At 33.4% G+C, this 21,729-nt stretch overlaps 2 protein-coding genes across 4 annotated transcripts in view; one reads left to right on the top strand and one right to left on the bottom strand.

The window, feature by feature from the left end:
- Positions 1-635: 635 nt before the first annotated feature.
- Positions 636-12,704, top strand: LOC138333080 (E3 ubiquitin-protein ligase RNF115-like). Of its 2 annotated transcripts, none has more exons than XM_069281211.1 (9): positions 636-734; positions 2,611-2,660; positions 4,503-4,572; positions 5,050-5,264; positions 7,874-7,924; positions 8,515-8,590; positions 9,739-9,832; positions 10,233-10,348; positions 10,851-12,704. In XM_069281211.1, the coding sequence occupies exons 1-9, from the start codon at positions 651-653 to the stop codon at positions 11,004-11,006; spliced, it is 912 nt and encodes a 303-aa protein (XP_069137312.1). In that variant the 5' UTR covers positions 636-650; the 3' UTR covers positions 11,007-12,704. The 2 variants fall into 2 exon arrangements, with proteins under 2 accessions (XP_069137312.1, XP_069137311.1); XM_069281210.1 differs by having other exon boundaries at positions 644-767.
- A 4,914-nt stretch (positions 12,705-17,618) lies between these two features.
- Positions 17,619-21,729, bottom strand: part of LOC138333079 (endophilin-A3-like) — a 30,719-nt gene continuing 26,608 nt past the window's right edge. For both annotated transcript variants that reach the window (XM_069281208.1, XM_069281209.1), the window contains one exon: positions 17,619-21,689. In XM_069281208.1, coding sequence (XP_069137309.1) covers positions 21,493-21,689 — 197 coding nt within the window. In that variant the 3' untranslated portion in view covers positions 17,619-21,492. The remainder of the gene's footprint in view (positions 21,690-21,729) is intronic.

The raw sequence follows: 21,729 nt of genomic DNA, 5'->3' as shown, positions 1-21,729 counted from the left end.
ATGCGGTATAACGTACATCCGCGCTCCGGCCTTACCGGCCTTTACATGCATGTACAAAAATAGTTTGCCCCTAAGGTTAAAAAAAAATAAGAAAATGATATATTATAATTATATCAATTCTCAGATCCCTGTGACTATACGTTAATCCCATAAATGGCTTATTAATATATATAATTTGTATAATGTCAAAAAGTTTTTTTTAACTCAATGTAAAGTAAATGTCATTATGGTGATAATGGCAAAACCTCATTTAGATCTACTTTGAGATACAATAAAAAATATTTTGACAATTTAGCCGTAGGAATAATTTTGCTTTTCACGTTACATGTACAGTTAGGCCTAGGCCAAACAGTTAAGCTTATTACTGTTGGCTAGAATTTGTGCCAGGTCCCTGTGCATGCATGTCCTGTCAAAGAGGTTTTTAAAATAGAAAATTAATAAAAACTAGTGACAGATAATCAAATTAATCGATATTCATCCATAAAACCAATTTAATCAAATTATTTTTGACTCTAAAATCTAGAACATCAGAGCCCAGGCTTATCAGAGATTTCTATACAGCATACATGCAAGCGCTTTAACGCCACGGAGATTAAGAGCGTTTTTCTGATGCAGATCTAATGACGTCATTCGGAAGTTCGCAACGAGACATGGCGGAAGCTGCAGTAGAAAACAGACCGAATCCAAACAGATTTTATTGCCATAGCTGTTCACAAGAAATAAGCCCTAAACCAGTGAGACGATGTTTGCATGTTGCATTATCGCATGTAATCGAAATAAGCACATTTACCTGTATCAAATGTTCACTTCACACTAATATAATATCGAGGTGGACGTAACCACATTACTATAGGCTAAATATAGACCAAATGGAAAGATAATTTCATAGAGTTGTATTACATTTTTTTCATATTTTGTTAATTTTCTAACAAATTGCAGAGCCTTTTTACATTAAGTAAGATATGGCTTAATGTGTGTGTATATAGAATTAATGTGTGATAGCTTATACAAATTATCTAGTTTCTCTTGTGGTAGATCACAGGAGCTTGACGTGTTATCGATACAGTAACGTTATATAGGCCTACCCCAGTGTCATCGGTTTTCGACGGCGGAAGACCAAAATAGATTTTTACACACAATGCCAAACATATCAATTTCAAATCGTTAATTTTATGTTTCAGGAGTATGTTGATAATGTTTTTGTGCAATCTTTCATAAATGTCATCAACTGAACGAAGCATTGTATTGGCAAACAATAAAATGATACAATAAAAGAATGGAACCACCTCCCTACACAAATTATATCTTCTGAAACTGTACCATCATTCAAATCTGCAATCTCTAAACACCAATATTAATTTCCAATTTCCAGTTCCCACATTTCATGATCCACAACCACTCGACATAATCTTCACCATGTTGAAGTAGGTCGATAACCGGTAGAAGTAGAAACATGCCGATGCTTACCTTTGGCTTATGAGTGCTACATCATCAGAATTTGACGGTCATTTAAATGTGTCAATTATTGGCTATGCTGCCCCATAAGTGTCGTAAAAAACATTGACGATAAGCGTCTTTATATGAGTTGAAACGATAAAATACGAAAAAATAACTCTTAAAGTTTTTTCAAATATTTAGGAACAAGTTTTTAAAATAGTCGTGTTTTGACACCATAAATGACTTATTGTTCTCTGCAATATTTCTTGTTTCCGTAACAGCAGACGTTAGTCATCCGATAACGCCTCATTGTCATATTTTGAATTATAGGGTCATTTGTCTATTGCCTTTGCCTGAAAATAAGTATAATTTCTGATATGTATTCTTAGATAATGTCTATAATGGTATATAAATCTAATCAATAGAGATCGATCAGATATTGCAAATCGAGTATGTCGCTTATAATCTGACGTCTGGGTTTTAATATGTTTTTCTTCCCGACAGAGTCTCCACCCACTTCCGTCACGTGATATTTATGGCATGCGATGTTAACAAAGCAGACAATATCTTCATGTGTGATTGGGGTCTATTTCTGTAATTTTATTGGTCTTAAAAAGGGGTTAGCAAAAGAATTATGTAAATTTTGGTTTTATCAATAACTTATGATAACAGTAGGAATTACTTATAATACGAATCATCATTACCGAGCAAAAATCACGACAGCAATGCTAAAGAGCACTGGTATCAAAACGTGACCTAAGACCCCATTATGACCTAGGACGTCGCGTTTGACCCGGATGTATTTGATCACTGAAAACTGATAATCGTCAAAAACAGATCACGTTGAAAAACTTTCAAAATGATATTGGATTAAACTTATTGTGATGGGTTGTGAACAGGTTAGTGTTGATACATATGTGAAGAATAACATCTTATTGTATTGGAATGGTGATACATGAAGACATTACTCAGAACAAATTTTGCAGAACTTTTACCGAAGACGGTGAAAAATTTTGGCCAGTGATTCCTAACATTCCTGGTTTTTTTTTTTTCATTTCTGTGTTTTTATGTAGTATGTAGTTAATTTAATATTAATGGTATATATCGTTGACAGAACGTCAAGCTCCTTTGGGTAGACCTTGTTTGTGACTAAAATTGTTTCTTCCATTTTAGGACTACACCTGTCCAAGATGTGAAAATGGTTTTATAGAAGAAATAACAGAGTAAGTTGAACATATATACATCAGGTTGGGGACACTCCCTTATATATATGCAGGGTAGTCCTGCATTTCAGTAATAGTCCTGTATTTGAAGGATAATTTTGTTACGCAAATGCAAGAATCTGTGGAATGAAAATGGATAAAGTTGTTTTAAAAATTTGTATAAAAAGGGCGTCATAATTTTCAAATAGCCATATAACTGATTGAAGACTTTATGTTTTTGTGTATGAACTATTTAATTCTAATATCTCACGTTGTAATAAAGAGTCAATTTAGGTGCTCTCCATATATAGGCTACAGTGTATAGCCATCAGGGAAATTTAGTGCAAATGTCATGGTTGATTGACTTTAACCTATGTTCTGTTTTTCTATTTTTAGCCCTATAGTAAGCAATAGAGGTGATTTTGTTTGTGACTTTTACAAACATTTAGATAATGAAATTTGTTCCCATTTGAATAATAATGTGGAAAGTTGTATTAGTCACAGGGACCTGGCACGAAAATTTTTAACCAATAGTATACATATATATATCATAGTATCAAGGGTATGAACTCGGCGGTCGAGAAAAATGGACCTATTTTTTTAAAAACCATGATTATTTTAATAAATGGGTTCTATACAACTTGATATCTTACCTTAAAGAGAAATAATTTATCTTTCCATTGAGTGCTTGATGAACAAAATTGGCCAAGTATTGACGAAGTTATGGCTTGATGAATCGGGAAATTTACGAAAAATATGCTAGGTAGACATTTCCTTGTCCGGTCAAAATGACGTCTCGGCTCTAATGGGTACCTCAAAAACCAAGCCAAAATCACAAAATCTACGCTTGTGGTGGTAAACAGAACCCATAACTGTGTTCATCCACAATCTCCTTTGAAGGTGTCATGACCCGTACTTTGTAGAAACTCCATTTAAACATCGTGTAGCTCACTTACTTTAACCGTCACCCCCATGTTCATTTTTCTCTCGGAGCGCTTCTCGACTTTACATATCGTGACTACATTGTGCAAATTATGTAATGTTGTGCTTGTGGGTAAACTCGAGAAGCGTTCTGAAGAACAACGGAACTTGGCTTGGTTTTTGAGGTGCCCATTAGAGCCGAGACAACATTTTGACCGGACAGGGAAATGTCTACCTAGCATATTTTTTGTAAATTTCCCGATTCATCAAGCCATAACTTCGCCAATACTTGGCCAATTTTGTCCATCAAGCACTCAATGGAAAGATAAATTATTTCTCTTTAATGTAAGATATCCGTCAATGTTGTATAGAACCCATTTATTAAAATAATCATGGTTTTAAAAAAATAGGTATGTTTTTCTCGACCGCCGAGTTCATACCCTTGATACTATGATATATATATGTGTATACTATTTCACAGAATCCTGCATTTGCGTAAATTATCCCTCAAATTCAGGACTGTTACTCAAATACAGGACTATCCTGCATACACGTATACGGGAGTGTCCCCAACCTGTTCATTGTTCAAATTGCACTAATATAATGCTAGTTACCAACTGCAAAACCAGATTCATGATTCCACAGTATACTGGAAGCCCTCATCCTCTCTTGTTTACTTTCTTCGAATTCCCTTTCCCTTTAAACTGTTTCTTTGTGGTAGTAAATTGTTTATACTGTGTTTTGACAGAAGTTCATATAGATACAGTCATTCCTATGACTTAAACTTGTTTCAGGATCTTCAGTCAGAGATACCATTCTAGCTCTCTCTCTCTCTCTCTCTGCAATCTCTCTCTCTGCAATCGATTTGTAAACATTTTATTTTGGATTATCTTTTCAATCATATTATGCACAAAGATTTAAGTAAATGTATTTTCAATGCAGAGGGTTTCAAGAAACAGACGCACAAACTCCATCAGAACCAACAGTTGATCCAGCTGCTCAGTTTGCAGAGGTTTGTTTTTATGGTTTAGCCATTCCTGTATGTTTTTATCACCAAAAGTAAAAATGAAGGGTGTCAGTTTTAAAATCACTATCAATTATTGTTTGAGGCCAACTGTTACTTATTACTGATATTATAATCAGATACCATTCACTCTTCTATATTTATTTATAAAAGCTTTAAGTTCCTCTGAAGAATTTTAAAAAGATGAATCAACAATAAATCTGTAATGTATTGACACTATTGTGTATTCAAGAAATTTTGAAATGTAGTTTTATGTCTCAATTTTACATGAATAAGTTTCAAAAAGTTTCAGAACAAAAAAAAAAAAAAAGCATGAACAATCACCCTTTTAATAGCCAAGTTCAAACTTGATTGATTAGGATGCTCATATTAATTGATTGATTGAAATCTATTTTTATTGAAAAGGAAGTCTGTTGTGAGTGTTACAAGCTTGCATTTGATGTTAATTGATAATAATCTTTTCAGCTATGGGGCCGGGCATTCTTAGACAGCTTCCAGAATCAAGTATCTGGATCAACAGCATCCACAAGAGAACGATCAGAAGATTCTGACTCTGAGGAAGAGGAGAGAAACCACCCCCAGCCACATGGGCTTCGTCCCTCAAGGATAAGGCCTTTTAGAATATCTGTCCGAACAGGCAACCGTCGACCTGTGAATCGACACCAGCAACATATACATGGGTAGGTGTTACATTGGAAGTAGCATGTTATAGGGTCTATAATAATTCAATATACCGTATTTTCTGGAGTATAAGCCGCTACTTTTTTCCCTGAAAATCGGGAGTGCGGCATATACACCAGTGCGACTTATCTGTGGACGAAAACCAAAATCTGACGATGTTTTGGCATTATTACGTCGTGATTCACATGTGAAAATCGTAAGTTTTACTCGCCAGTTTTGTAAAGTTATACATCGAACAAATCACTGTAAAAATGTTTAAACGATATAATATGTGATGAAAATATAATAAAGATAAAAATAATAACGTACCAGATACATGTTCAATCGTAAATTGTTTAATTCATGGAAAATCGGCCGACTGAAGCGTGGTTGTTTACAGTCACAACACAATGGCGGACTGATTTCGCTATCGATTTGCTGCAGGATCGTTACCAAGAAAATAATAACTAAAACGTCAAAAACCATCAAATATCAAACAATAAGTTAAATATATTATTTAAATATTATTTGAGTGAAAGAAATGTCCGCAGACAGGGAAAAAACAATCTTCTGAATGACTGCTAAATATAACTTGCACACGTGTTACACATGGTCAACATGTGTATTTCTCAGAATCCTGTCGCTGTGATTTCAATGAAATAATCGGCAGTCAAGTTTATAGTGTGAATTACATGTAATATAGAACATTATAGCGATGAAACTTCATTTAATCGATCTCTGCAGCGGCAAACACCACGAGGTCATAATCCGGAAGTTTACAAAAATAAGGCTTCGGTGAAATGCATCATGGGATATCTAGTTGACAAACAGTGGAAGAACACTCTAAACGAAGTCGATTGATACAGTAACTCTTTACACAAAGATACATTTAATACACAAAATATATCAAGAAAGAAATTCTTATGCATACTGAAGAAAGTATTTACCGGCGTACTGAAATATGAGCGAGAGTAAGCATGAACTCGAACTTGCACACGTGTTACACATATGTCGGTCAACAGGGGAATTTCCCGGAATCCTGTCGCCGTGATTTCAATGAAATAATCAGCAATTGAGTTCACACACGTAAATCACATGTAACTTAATTTAGAACATTATAACGAATGCAAACATCGCACAGTGATATTAAAATCATTTAATCGATCTCTATAGCGGCAAACACCACGAAATCATATCCGGAAGTTTACAAAAATAAGGCTTCGGTGAATTGCATCATGGGATGGCAAGTTGAGAGAGAACACTCTAAACAAGTCAATTTTAGGTTAATGATAGTCTTGATAATACAGTAATCCTTTACACATCAATATAATTAATACGCGAAGTATATCAATAGATATAAAAGAAAATCGTATGCATATTGAGGAAAGTATTTTAACCGGCATGTTGAAATATGAGAGAGAGTAAGCGTGAATTCGTACGGCCGCCATGTTTGTTTACACACAAGAAGTCTTACGTAATGGCAGAGTAAACAACGAACAGAAACATGACCAAATCAATTTTGCTAAAGATATTTACATCATTGTGAGTTTTATTTGTTATACATTTACAGAACAAGTTTACAGACAGTTTTCGTGATTCTAATCGATCGATAAGCATTACCGTGCTTCATTAGAGATCGATCGTGTATACACAGAGGGTTGCGTGGGTGCATGGGCCTAACTTTTGGTTGCGGCTTATGTAACGGTGCGTCTTATGTGTGTACAAAACCTGAAAAAATCGTAAAAAAGGCCTCTGCGGCTTGTACACAGGTGCGACTTATTGTCCGGAAAATACGGTAATTTGGATATGGCCAAAAATTTTTTATGTCTGTTTAGGGTTACATTGGCAAAACAAGAGGCCCAAGGGCCTTAACGGTCATCTGACTACCTTGGCAAACATCACATAGGAAAATTAATTAGATATAGTGTCATGGTAGCCATCTTCGATTTGGGATCAACCAGAGATGTAACAACACTTTGTGAGGACCATGTCAGGATCATTTTAAGTAAGATTCAGCCAAATCGCACCAGTAGAACTTGAGAAGAAATTCAAAATGTGTTTTCAAGATGGTGGCTGTGGCGGCCATCTTGGTTTCGGATTGACCTGCAATATAACAACACTTTGTTGGGACCATGTCAGGATCATTTCATGTAAGTTTCAGCTAAATCGCACTGGTAGAACTTGAGAAGAAGTTCAAAATGTGAAAAGTTAACGCACGGCAGATGGTGCACGACGGACGAAACATGAAGACTATAGGTCATCCTGACCTGACCCTTCGGGTCAGATGACCTAAAAATGCGGTTAAAAGGTCAGGATTTTTATTTTTTTAAGTGTCTTTCACTCTAAGTTAATGGCAGGAACCAGAGTCTGAGATCGAAATCATTACCATACTTTTAAAAATTTTTCATAGAAAAGTGACAAAAAATAGGGCCGGGGGTAAAAAATTAGGGTTGGTCGGGTAACCTTAAGCAGACATTTTTTTAATGGCCTATTTATAAATTCTAAAAATGATAATAATTATATGTTTGTATATTAACATTTATACCCTTTGAATCTATAATTAGGTCACTTTGATTACCACGAAAAGCGACAAATCTGTGCTTATCATATGTGGTTGTTTCTGTTGTAGGTTACTTCAGATGTTTGTAGATAGATTAACAGGAGAAATGGGACAGCCTGTGTAAGTATTATTTATCTTTTAGAGTAAAAAATTTAACGATAAGGGGGAAAAATAAAAACTTCAGTATATCTATTAATCCTTGAAGACTATCTATATCTATTGATCATATAACAAGTCCACTGATGCATGCAATATCTTCATTTCTTAAAATCTCTCATATTTGTCAACTAAATTCTGAAAACCATACCTAATAAACATTTTGTTAGACTTTCCAATTTGGACCATCATGCTGCTTTACATTTTATCTTAACTTAAATGACAGCGAAGGTTTTTAATTGAATGTTCATTATTAGTTTATATTCTAAGTTTAAACTATGCTAAATGTAGTGTTAAACACTATGAAATATTATAGAGACATAGATGTTTGGTTCATGTATTGTAATACACTGTAAAAAAACATTCTGTCTTGTGGCTACTTACTTTCACCAATTACAAAGCATTTGATGCACGTAGATGAAGAATGTTATTTACGTTTGAGAACCATCTATGTAAAACTACATTCATAATATTGTTAGACTCAGTTTTGGCTGAAGTTTGCAGAATGTGCATGTTACATGATAATAAAGTCTGAGATATGATCTTTTGATCAGGAACTTTATGCCGATCCATGGTAACCCAGGGGACTACGCCTGGGGCGTAAGTGGACTTGATAACATTATAACGCAGGTATGTTTACTCAAATCTAAGCTTACCATTATTACAAATGTCTAGAAGGTCTCATGCCAAGACTTAAAGTCTATTTGTCATGTAAAAAAAACAACATTACAAATTAATTGTTTAATGAAAAAGAATCTTTTACTTTAACATACAATACTGTATTAAAGGATTAGGTATGGTAAGGGTTCCCAATATCCGCTATTTTTCAAAGTCTGTTATTTTAAGATGTGAATCTTGCATTTCAAATATTAACTGCATACATGACATATTTGATAGTGCTATTAGGTAATATAGCAATTCTAGTTGCCATGGCAACCATTTTTATTATACATTAATTATGCAAAAGGTGAAAATTTCATCAAAATTGGCCTTTTTATGCAGTTTTTCATCTAGTTAACATAGAGTGCATTCTAGAACAAACTTTATATTTCTCAAAATGATGTATTCTTCATGTCTGCTAATTCCCTTAAAATATAAAGTTTGTTCTAGGTTGTGCTCTATTGCTTTTAAAAGAAAAACTATAAAAAAATATGCCAAAATTGACCAAATTTTCAAATTTGCATAATTTATGCAAAATTACCATGGTTATAAAGCAAAAACATACTTTCTGTTAACAAAAATATCATTAAGTTTTTATCAGGGGCGTATTCAATACTCAAAACGCATCAACTTAATTTCTAAATACTTAATTTGAAATTTGGTAGATTAAGGGGCCAAAGAGAGCCATTACCATATCAAGTCCTTTTACGATTTTCTCTTTGATGCTAAATCGGGGAGAGAATTATTCGCCAATTGTAATTTTGTAACAGTTAAGATCTATAAAAGTTATTATCTTTTTCACTACTTGTTCCATTTTAATCATGGGTATTTAAGTTTCCAAAAAAGCAAAATTTAATCTCTGGTGAATTAAATCATCTCTACAGTATATATAGGAATATATTTTGCCTTAAAAATTATGCATTTTGTATATGTTTTTTTCAAATAATATTATTCCATGAAGTTTAATATGTGATTTGATAATGAAAAGAAGAGATCAGTGATAACGGCCTGATGAGAATTTTGTTACTCTTCACTTTGTGTTTGAAAATCAATTACGAAGTATAAATTCATTTACATTTGTATTCTTAAAATTATTATGGTTTATGGTTGTTTTACAGTTGTTGAACCAGCTTGAAGGGTCTGGACCTGCTCCTGCTGACAAATCAAAGATTGATTCTTTACCTTCAGTTAGAATCACAGAGAAACAAGTGTGTAAGTAGATGTTTCAAAATGTACATGCTAATTATCTTTGATTCAAGATCCTATCTTTTAATACAGCAGTTTTGATATACCAAAACGATTTGAGTAAAGTGGGATTAACTGCCGACTAGTCCCACCTTCTGGTGATTTTGACGTCACATAAATGATGTCAAAATATACATGAAATTCGCTTGAAATTCGACTAACCCACGGTAAATGGTACTTTGTCCACATCGTGTTGAAATCCCAACACTCTTATTGATATGTTTTGTAAGACACCTTTGACAAAGCTGTACTAGGTATTCCAATATATCTGTTATTTTTGGTACAAACCTATGAAAACTGGAGAACAGACATGCAACAGTATATATTGACTATGATAGCTGATATCCATGTTTGTTTTGTTTGGCAGCTGAGACGATACAGTGTTCTATTTGTATGGAGGATTTGAAATTAAATGAAGAAGTAAAGAAGTTACCATGTGATCATCATTACCATAGAGAGTGTATTGTACCCTGGTTAGAAATGGTAAGTCACACAAAAACAAAGATTTGTGTAACATCAACTGTTAACGGTTAATTTATTTCTGTCGATCTTTTTGAATTTTATAAACATATTTTCAAAAGGCCGCTGTTATTGCCTATAATGAAGAATATCCACATCTTAATTTCATAAAAACCTTTAAATTTTTTTTTACTAAATATTTCATGTTTTAGAACTTAATTTCTCTTCTGTGGTTAGGGTATCAAGTAAAGATGAGCTGTTTAATCCTTTATCCAGTAAGGCCTTGACCATTAAGTTGGGATGGGGATATAATGTCACCCTTTGTCTGTCCTGTCCCATCATTTTCCATCACATCCTTCTTTGGTATATTGAAGATTGAGCATATTTGTATGTGACTTGTATAGTTCTCTCTGTATGTCAATTTGGTATACTTTAGAATTTGACAGTTACTCTGTCTAAATGCCATATAAACAGATAATCTTTGAACTACCTATTTTGTAAACTTACAAATAAAAACATTTTTCAGCACGGCACCTGTCCGGTATGTAGGAAGGACTTAAATGGTGTTGACGCATCCTTGAAGGATGACTATCCCACCCCCGTAGATTTAATGGACTCTGTCACACCGGACTCTGCCTCGGGAGGCCAAGACTCTGTAGCTGACGAAGACGACGACATATAAGTGGTGTCTTAACTAGGAGTTTAATATGTGATAATTAGTGACATGCTGGGACGACTTGGTTGTGGATTGCTGACACCACACTTTGTGTGCCAACATGTTCGGAGTCTGGATCATTCTTCAGCTGTGATTTATGTCAATTATAAAAATCCTTGATAGCTGTTTTAGGGACCCTTTCTTTGAAGGGTTTTTACAATAGCATAATTTGAAATATTTAAGGTAGAGAGTTCTATCAGTTTTCTATAGGCATATAATTATAAATATTTGTTTTCATACAAACATTTTGCCTTGAAATACCATGTAAGAGGCATAGAGAGTAATTCAACATTGCTTTATCCAAGTTACTCACTCTTCTTTAAATATAGCTGAACTGGTCTAAAAAAATTAATACTATGAAAATATATGAATGGAAAAAATATATTTGAATATTTTACAATTGAATATGGCATTGTAATGTTTTGTCATGTACCCTTTTCTGTATTTATGGGCATGAAGTGTAATCTGCAATTAAACTGTGTGCGTCCTTAGTACTGATACATGTCAGGAATTGAACGAGAGATGAGTATCTGGTCAAGTATTGTTTGTATGTGGACTTTATAGCATTTGTAGGTGTGATATTGATTATAAGAAGCTGGCAGTTGCAGTATTAAAAGTGTTTTGAAGCGAGAGATATTTCATAGAAACAGTGTTGATGCCATTAATGGTTCAGCCTTGTGGAGAAATGAGTGTACAATTCTCACTACTGCTGTTAGACAAAGCATGTCCGTACATTTTATTTTGTCATTTCATTATTTTAAAAAGCTCTTAATATCTAAGTTTTTTTTTATTTGTTTCCTTTATCGCAGAAGTGTTATTAATCTGAAATAGACAGTAGTACTTCTGTTTTAGTTGATTAGTTTGTTTACGTGTGATTTACAGGCATTGTGTGCGCCATATTGGGAGTATGTAAGCTTGTTTATAATGTCCCCACAGAGGCGGACATTCATGCTTTATCCTAAATATCAGTTTTAATGAAATATTACTGATTTAAACTTGAGACAGCATGAGATTTGTGAATGAAAAATGTGTGAATAATGCTGGATGTCTGACGACTTTGTATGGTTGTTAAAAATGGTTACAGGCCCCACCCATATGTTACTGTGGCCGATTTTGCGTTTTTCCTAATTTATTAATTTACCCGACTTTTGAATAATACTGTGGCGCAAGGTGTGTCGTCCGATTGTCGAAGATGATTAAATATACTATACCTTATTAACAAAGACATTTTCAAGCTTTTCAAAACAAAAATGAAATTTTATCAGAATGGGTCCATGTGAAATTATGAATGTGCAACGTTGATAAACAAATGCCAGATGTCAATATCCTGTTGAGCAGTTAAGATATTATGTTATTACTGTAGATCACTTTAATCATAGTGATTTACAACATCATGTTTAGTCTCAATAACATATACCTGAATACTCTAAAGAGTTCAGACAGAATCTGAATTCTATCTATAATCCTTTGGTTTACACCTTCATGAAAACAGGTGAGAAAAACAAGCTCTATAGGATATATGTTATTATGTAGTCTGTCATAAAATTTGATCTACATACTGGTAAGATTGATGCAAGACGACGAATGAAATGATGTTTGTCTGCTGACCTATTAATAAAAATTATATATAACATCCATCTGCAATTAAAAATTGTCCTTAACCAGTGCTGCCTATTGTCTTTTTACTGCTTTAACACATTGTAGAATTTACAGCTAATATTTCCGTTAACCTTTATAAGTATTTCCAGTCTTAGTCAGGTTTAATTTATCAAAAAAGTCTACATTTTATGAAAGCTCCAAGACAGAGGACTTATATTTTAAGCAGGAGAGCTACAAATGGAGTGACCGGAAGTTATATTCTTGAAATGGAAGAGGGCAAATTGAGTAACTTTCATAAAAACACTACAATATATAAAGTTCAATTGTGCCAAGTACAGTTGATTGGTATTAGAAAACAGCAGTAAGGTCTCTATCCCCAATGTTAATATAATTCTCCAATATTGTTAAGCAGAGAAGTCTGTATCTCTAGTAACCCAGGTACTCAATTTAAGAAAGACCTTCAGTTTTTTTTTTTTTTCAAATTAATGACCTTGACCTTCATTTAGCTTTAAAAGCATCAAGTACGGTATGATTCATTTCTACAGCATTCATAGGATATAACCCAGATCACTAGCAGGTAAGTAATGTAATTTTAAGTCATTTTAACCTCTGTGATCTTGAATATTGACTGCAAGTCATTTAACACATCTTGTATACAGCTGTTCATAAGTTCTAGATCTGGTATCTGGGATTTTAAGGTCATTTGTTGGAATGACCTATGATAATTGTGCTTTGTCCAACTTACTTATAACTGAAAGGCACATGGCATATAGCTTGTAGCATACTGGGATGAAGTTAGTTCAAATGAATGGCATTGGCCTTCAATGTAACAGGTCAATTTGCTGAAATATGAAAATTGCTTGTCAATAACTAAGAGGTTGAGAGAATGATATTTGGCATGTAGCGTGCTGGGATGTAAAGATACCAAGTTTGTTCAAATAAGGGCTACCCTTTTCAAGGTCACATAAGTTGAAAATGAGAAAATCTTACAATTTCAGTATAAATGAAAGGTTAAGTACTGGTACTTGGCCTGTAGCATGCAGCTTGTTTATTTGAATGACCTTGACCTACCAATACTTTCAATATCACCATGGTCAAATGTATTAGGAACTAACAACTTCAATTGAAGATTTCTTAGAATGCAATGTCTTAATTTCATTATTGATGTTAGTCAGAGAAAAGGCATTTACAGCCCACATGGTCTTGTTTTTTATCCACTAGCTACTGTATACTTCTTATGTGTTCTATTTACATAATATATTACCACAAGCCCTCTATCAGTGGGTTGTGAGTTTGAATCCGATGTGGGGCAGTTACCAGGTACTGACCAAATTGTATTATACTATATGACCTCTTTTTCTTTAACTAGAAAAAGTTGTTAAAAGGCAAAGTTAATGCTGATGGTTGATTTATGGAAGATGGTGCCATACACTGCATAAACTCCTGATCAATTACCGTAGATTAGGTAAACTGATTTAGCTCATCATCTGCCTGATATCCAATTATTTCACAATTGTAATATTTTTGCATATGTCAGTAGTGTAATATGACCTGGAAATTCATTGTGACGTCGAACAGAAACAATTAAATGATGTCAGAAAAATGATGCGACGTCAGGATTAGGAGGATGGCGGGACAAAATTGCGGCCTCTGCTGGATTTTTGGAATATATTTGTTATGTAGATATTTGTAGTTATGTGATAAAAACTATCTGATATTTGTTTTCATTTCATATGAGATTATATGAAACTAATCTCGAAGTTTTAATTTTTGCTCGCAAAAAAACCCCAAAAATTCTTAACAATTTAATCGTTTCATAAAATCTCAAATGACTTGAACACTCATGTAATATCCTTTATATATTATACTATCACACTAAATGAATAAAAACCATTCCATTTGTCATGGTGATCAAATCACTTGATAGGATAACACACCAAAATGAAAGCTACTACTCGTGTGAAATTCCTGTGAATTTTATTATATTACAACGTAACATCATAATACATGTTATACATATACTGTGATAGAATACACAATCTATATGGCTGTACATGTATATCATTATCTACAAATTAAAGCAAATATGAAACCAAATACATAATAATGAAAGATCCCTCTGTGATCTTGAATATTGACTGCAAGTCATTTAACACATCTTGTATACAGCTGTTCATAAGTTCTAGATCTGGTATCTGGGATTTTAAGGTCATTTGTTGGAATGACCTATGATAATTGTGCTTTGTCCAACTTACTTATAACTGAAAGGCACATGGCATATAGCTTGTAGCATACTGGGATGAAGTTAGTTCAAATGAATGGCATTGGCCTTCAATGTAACAGGTCAATTTGCTGAAATATGAAAATTGCTTGTCAATAACTAAGAGGTTGAGAGAATGATATTTGGCATGTAGCGTGCTGGGATGTAAAGATACCAAGTTTGTTCAAATAAGGGCTACCCTTTTCAAGGTCACATAAGTTGAAAATGAGAAAATCTTACAATTTCAGTATAAATGAAAGGTTAAGTACTGGTACTTGGCCTGTAGCATGCAGCTTGTTTATTTGAATGACCTTGACCTACCAATACTTTCAATATCACCATGGTCAAATGTATTAGGAACTAACAACTTCAATTGAAGATTTCTTAGAATGCAATGTCTTAATTTCATTATTAATGTTAGTCAGAGAATAGGCATTTACAGCCCACATGGTCTTGTTTTTTATCCACTAGCTACTGTATACTTCTTATGTGTTCTATTTACATAATATATTACCACAAGCCCTCTATCAGTGGGTTGTGAGTTTGAATCCGATGTGGGGCAGTTACCAGGTACTGACCAAATTGTATTATACTATATGACCTCTTTTTCTTTAACTAGAAAAAGTTGTTAAAAAGGCAAAGTTAATGCTGATGGTTGATTTATGGAAGATGGTGCCATACACTGCATAAACTCCTGATCAATTACCGTAGATTAGGTAAACTGATTTAGCTCATCATCTGCCTGATATCCAATTATTTCACAATTGTAATATTTTTGCATATGTCAGTAGTGTAATATGACCTGGAAATTCATTGTGACGTCGAACAGAAACAATTAAATGATGTCAGAAAAATGATGCGACGTCAGGATTAGGAGGATGGCGGGACAAAATTGCGGCCTCTGCTGGATTTTTGGAATATATTTGTTATGTAGATATTTGTAGTTATGTGATAAAAACTATCTGATATTTGTTTTCATTTCATATGAGATTATATGAAACTAATCTCGAAGTTTTAATTTTTGCTCGCAAAAAACCCCAAAAATTCTTAACAATTTAATCGTTTCATAAAATCTCAAATGACTTGAACACTCATGTAATATCCTTTATATATTATACTATCACACTAAATGAATAAAAACCATTCCATTTGTCATGGTGATCAAATCACTTGATAGGATAACACACCAAAATGAAAGCTACTACTCGTGTGAAATTCCTGTGAATTTTATTATATTACAACGTAACATCATAATACATGTTATACATATACTGTGATAGAATACACAATCTATATGGCTGTACATGTATATCATTATCTACAAATTAAAGCAAATATGAAACCAAATACATAATAATGAAAGATCCCTCTGTGATCTTGAATATTGACTGCAAGTCATTTAACACATCTTGTATACAGCTGTTCATAAGTTCTAGATCTGGTATCTGGGATTTTAAGGTCATTTGTTGGAATGACCTATGATAATTGTGCTTTGTCCAACTTACTTATAACTGAAAGGCACATGGCATATAGCTTGTAGCATACTGGGATGAAGTTAGTTCAAATGAATGGCATTGGCCTTCAATGTAACAGGTCAATTTGCTGAAATATGAAAATTGCTTGTCAATAACTAAGAGGTTGAGAGAATGATATTTGGCATGTAGCGTGCTGGGATGTAAAGATACCAAGTTTGTTCAAATAAGGGCTACCCTTTTCAAGGTCACATAAGTTGAAAATGAGAAAATCTTACAATTTCAGTATAAATGAAAGGTTAAGTACTGGTACTTGGCCTGTAGCATGCAGCTTGTTTATTTGAATGACCTTGACCTACCAATACTTTCAATATCACCATGGTCAAATGTATTAGGAACTAACAACTTCAATTGAAGATTTCTTAGAATGCAATGTCTTAATTTCATTATTAATGTTAGTCAGAGAATAGGCATTTACAGCCCACATGGTCTTGTTTTTTATCCACTAGCTACTGTATACTTCTTATGTGTTCTATTTACATAATATATTACCACAAGCCCTCTATCAGTGGGTTGTGAGTTTGAATCCGATGTGGGGCAGTTACCAGGTACTGACCAAATTGTATTATACTATATGACCTCTTTTTCTTTAACTAGAAAAAGTTGTTAAAAGGCAAAGTTAATGCTGATGGTTGATTTATGGAAGATGGTGCCATACACTGCATAAACTCCTGATCAATTACCGTAGATTAGGTAAACTGATTTAGCTCATCATCTGCCTGATATCCAATTATTTCACAATTGTAATATTTTTGCATATGTCAGTAGTGTAATATGACCTGGAAATTCATTGTGACGTCGAACAGAAACAATTAAATGATGTCAGAAAAATGATGCGACGTCAGGATTAGGAGGATGGCGGGACAAAATTGCGGCCTCTGCTGGATTTTTGGAATATATTTGTTATGTAGATATTTGTAGTTATGTGATAAAAACTATCTGATATTTGTTTTCATTTCATATGAGATTATATGAAACTAATCTCGAAGTTTTAATTTTTTGCTCGCAAAAAACCCCAAAAATTCTTAACAATTTAATCGTTTCATAAAATCTCAAATGACTTGAACACTCATGTAATATCCTTTATATATTATACTATCACACTAAATGAATAAAAACCATTCCATTTGTCATGGTGATCAAATCACTTGATAGGATAACACACCAAAATGAAAGCTACTACTCGTGTGAAATTCCTGTGAATTTTATTATATTACAACGTAACATCATAATACATGTTATACATATACTGTGATAGAATACACAATCTATATGGCTGTACATGTATATCATTATCTACAAATTAAAGCAAATATGAAACCAAATACATAATAATGAAAGATCCCCAAGGCGATGAAGATATCTGTAGTATTTATATGCTACATCTGTACAAGGTTAGATGAAGGATGTTTCTCAATTTCATCACAATGGTAAAAATATATGAAAATAACATAGCAAAATTTTCAAATTGCACAAGATAAAACACTTCCGATTTGTTGAAAACACAATCATAAGAACAAATATAATATGGAATGAACCATGAAAGAGCTACCTTTGAGCAAATCACTACTTCATTAAAATCCTGCCTACAGCATCCGAAATGCATAGCTATCTAGCAGACCTTTTACTTTGTACAATGTAGATATATTACTTGTACCGTCAGGCTACCATGAACATTTATCACAAATCTTACTAACTTATTCACCCCTGAAAATTCATAATAAACTATCCCAGCAAGTGAATTGGAAGAGTTCAAACACATCTTCAGGGGTGAGTGAGTTTAAGAAATCAACTGAATTGAAACATGCTATACATTTATACATATTATCAGATCTAGGTAACATAATCTCTTGTGTAATGGAAAAGAAAATTCTTAGTTAATAATAAATCCTTAAATTTACATTTTGTATAAGAATAATCAACAGTTCCAATAAGTTGATACCATTAGACACACTATATTAATTTAATTCCATCAAACTTTAATAAAAAGATTTTAAATATTACAATAGTGACAAATTTTGCTACCTCTGCCATGAAATTGATAAGGAACAATTTCTTGTTATAAAAAAAATGTATATTAAACTCCTAAAAGTTACTACAGAAGAAGATAAATATGACAAGTTGAACTTCGGAAATTTATGAAAATTTTTGACATTAACTATTAAATTCATCTAAAACAATTTCGCTCTAACCTAAGCTATAGTTTTGACATTATGCTGACGGCTATTTACTTTGCTATTTAATTTCCATGTTCACATAATGTGGACCAGCTCATGATCACTTGAAATATTTAAATATTTTAAAACAATAATTTTTTCAATACAAATAGTCAACAAGAAGTAATTAATTTCACCCATTAAAACAGGTATACATTGTTTATATATCATCATTCTAGTCCTCCATATCACAACTACCAGGATATTCTTTAAAGCATAATAATTTAACATCACAACTGGATTATGTAAGGTATTCTTAACCAAAGTTACGATAAGTGTGGTAATTTCATTGAGAGGTTTTGAAATTTGATATGCAAATTTGATCAGCTGGACAAAATTATGTGTATTGCTTTTGTAATAGATGCTGGATTTAAGGAATATGTGTGTACAATCACAAATATAATGTCCCACATTCTCAATATGCGGGTTTCAAGATAAATATACGACGTGGGTAAATTACAATGTACCGTCGATTCGTCCAACTTTCTTGTGACTGTGACATCACAAAAATCATGTGTAACATATGATGTAGTCCTCTTAACATGCCTATGCATGTTATGTCAATCGACAGTAAATTGAACTTCATGCATCCATGTCATTTTGTTTTGAAATTGACGCATCAGAAGTCACCTCCTTATTGAAATAACCACATTTACGACAGCACAGCATGGCAAACATTTGTACTGATGTTGTAGAATGGGAAAAAAATCTATTAAGGTAAGATTTTATAAAACTGTCGACATAACAGGGAATTCACAATGTAAACTTGTGTTTCTTAAATAGCTGTTCTACTTTGCTCTAAAAACTATGGTAATTTTGTGGAGAAAGAAATGGAATCTTCTTTATTCTCGTATAAACAGGCTGTAATGCTATAAAACAAATGTACATACATAAGTGTAACAAGGATAAAGGGGTGTAACTCTGCTATAAATCTGATTCCTTTATGTGGAGATAAAATTGACATTAACAGGTGGAGATACCACAAAGATCTCTACCAGAGTTGTCTTTCCTTACATTCACTCATTCAACATGTCTGTGATGCATATCTGTAGTTTCCTTCTGAGCCATTCGCCAATAAATACCTGCTAGACGTGACAGAAAAAAGGATTTTGTAATTCAAAATCAAAATTAACAATGTGTATTTTTTCGTAGATAAACTACAGTGTAGAATTTCATGAGCACAGTTTCGTAAACCAGTGCTGGGACACATACATTCTATACAGGGCAGAAATGTACCATACTAATTTTGACCTAATACTCTATGACCATGTGTCAACAGATGCCCAGTCTGAGAGCTGTCAACAGAGGTTAATGATGGGACCATGTATGAACTCTGGGAGAGGTTGATAGCAGATTTGAATTATATTTGTTATTTATTAGTAATATTTTTTTTTCAAATATCAGCAACACTAAAATGGCATATACTGCCTAACACATCTGAAAGTTAACCTACTTCAACATTAAGTAAGAATTGACTGTATAAGTATACTAATTATATAAATTTGAAGATCATGACTGCTCTACCTACTCTAGTACATGCTTCTTTATCACAAAACACAAGTTAATGTGGGAAATCACAAACCGTAAAACACAACTACTGGATTTCGACACTCTATTGCAGACAGATATCTCCTGAACTATCGTGGTGCTTTTTAGTGATGCTTCTCTCTCTAACAACATCTTCACATGAAACGTAACAGTGTCTTTAACATGGAATTAGCTTCTCACGAGAAGAAGTCCAATAAACTTAACAAAGTTGTAACAATATACCTGCTGTCACTACACAGCGTTGGTCTCGGCAGTATATCAGGATACCACTGTACTGTATAATTGCTAATATTTGCAAGGTTTTTAATTTCGCTAAATTCTCTGATTTATCCAAATACGCTATCAAATACCTCATGAAATTTATCAAAATCATGGTGTAACGAATTACAGCCTGTCGGATGAATGATACTTTCAAAGGCTACCAAGAAAACCTGTAAAAAAATAACCCTGTGATTATGTTTTGAACAGAAAATCGCGAAATTTTATACCCACAAGATTTAACAACTATACAGTAACTTGTTATAACATATCAATTCATTTTTACAAGTCTTATTGCCATTCATCTAATATGTAATCTTCATTCTTCCTTAAATATATATTTATCGTAGGATGGACATTCAAGCATGTAGCAACATCATTCAAATGTTCTGTAATTCTTTCACATGATTTCACATATACAATTCTCAATAATTCTCAATGGTATGATATTGTTCATATTATGTAATTCCGTTACTTATAACTTTCAGACACTGATATTTCCTGTAGGAAAAAAATCTGCAGTGAGCGATATTTCATATTTAATAAATAAATAGGGTATTCCAATAAATAGTCTGATGTTACTATTTTTAGTACATGTATAGTGTAAGTTATAATCCAAGGTATTCCCAGAAATCCATGTATAATGCCTTTAATTTAGAGGTTATGACCTCTATCCAGAAATCCATATACATGGCCTCTAGAGGTTATGACGTTTATCATGCGAATCCATGTACAGGGCCTGTAAATTTAAGGTCATGACCTCTATCGCACGATCCATGTCCAGGACCTGTAAGTTTGAGGTCATGACCTCTTTCCAATCCATATATAGGGCTTGTAAGTTTGAGGTCATGACCTCTTTCCAATCCATATATAGGGCCTGTAAGTTGGCTGTCTTTGACCTGTATCTGAGTGGAGCAACACTGTCCTGATTACACCTTGTCTGAGCAGCAGTCTCCAACAAAAACATTATAACTTTCTAGATATGCAATAAACAATACGATGGTGTAACTTGTAGTCTTGGTCCATCCTGTGTAAGCTCCTCAGTGAGGCAGATCCACTATCACATTGACATAGTTGACGGGGAAGAAACCAGTCGTGCCATGGATTGAGCCCTCGTACCAGTTCTCGTCGATCTGAGAAATTAGGTTAATGATTTCACCCTCTTTAAAGCCAAGTTCTCCTTCATTTTCAGGCTCAAAATCATACACTGCTTCGCAACATGGCTGCTTCTTCTCGGCTGGAATATATAAAGTTACATAGGGTATTGAAATCCAGTA

Source organism: Argopecten irradians, chromosome 10, assembly GCF_041381155.1.
Source record: "Argopecten irradians isolate NY chromosome 10, Ai_NY, whole genome shotgun sequence".
Lineage (NCBI taxonomy): Eukaryota > Metazoa > Mollusca > Bivalvia > Pectinida > Pectinidae > Argopecten > Argopecten irradians.
This window is presented reverse-complemented; position numbering and strand designations above follow the sequence as displayed.

Excerpts from the sequence above, each read along its gene's own strand:
- LOC138333080 (XM_069281210.1), top strand. The coding sequence starts at position 651 with ATGGCGGAAGCTGCAGTAGAAAACAGACCGAATCCAAACAGATTTTAT. Across the intron at positions 7,925-8,514 it reads GGAGAAATGGGACAGCCTGT|GAACTTTATGCCGATCCATG; the intron begins GTAAGTATTATT and ends TCTTTTGATCAG. Across the intron at positions 9,833-10,232 it reads AATCACAGAGAAACAAGTGT|CTGAGACGATACAGTGTTCT; the intron begins GTAAGTAGATGT and ends TTTGTTTGGCAG.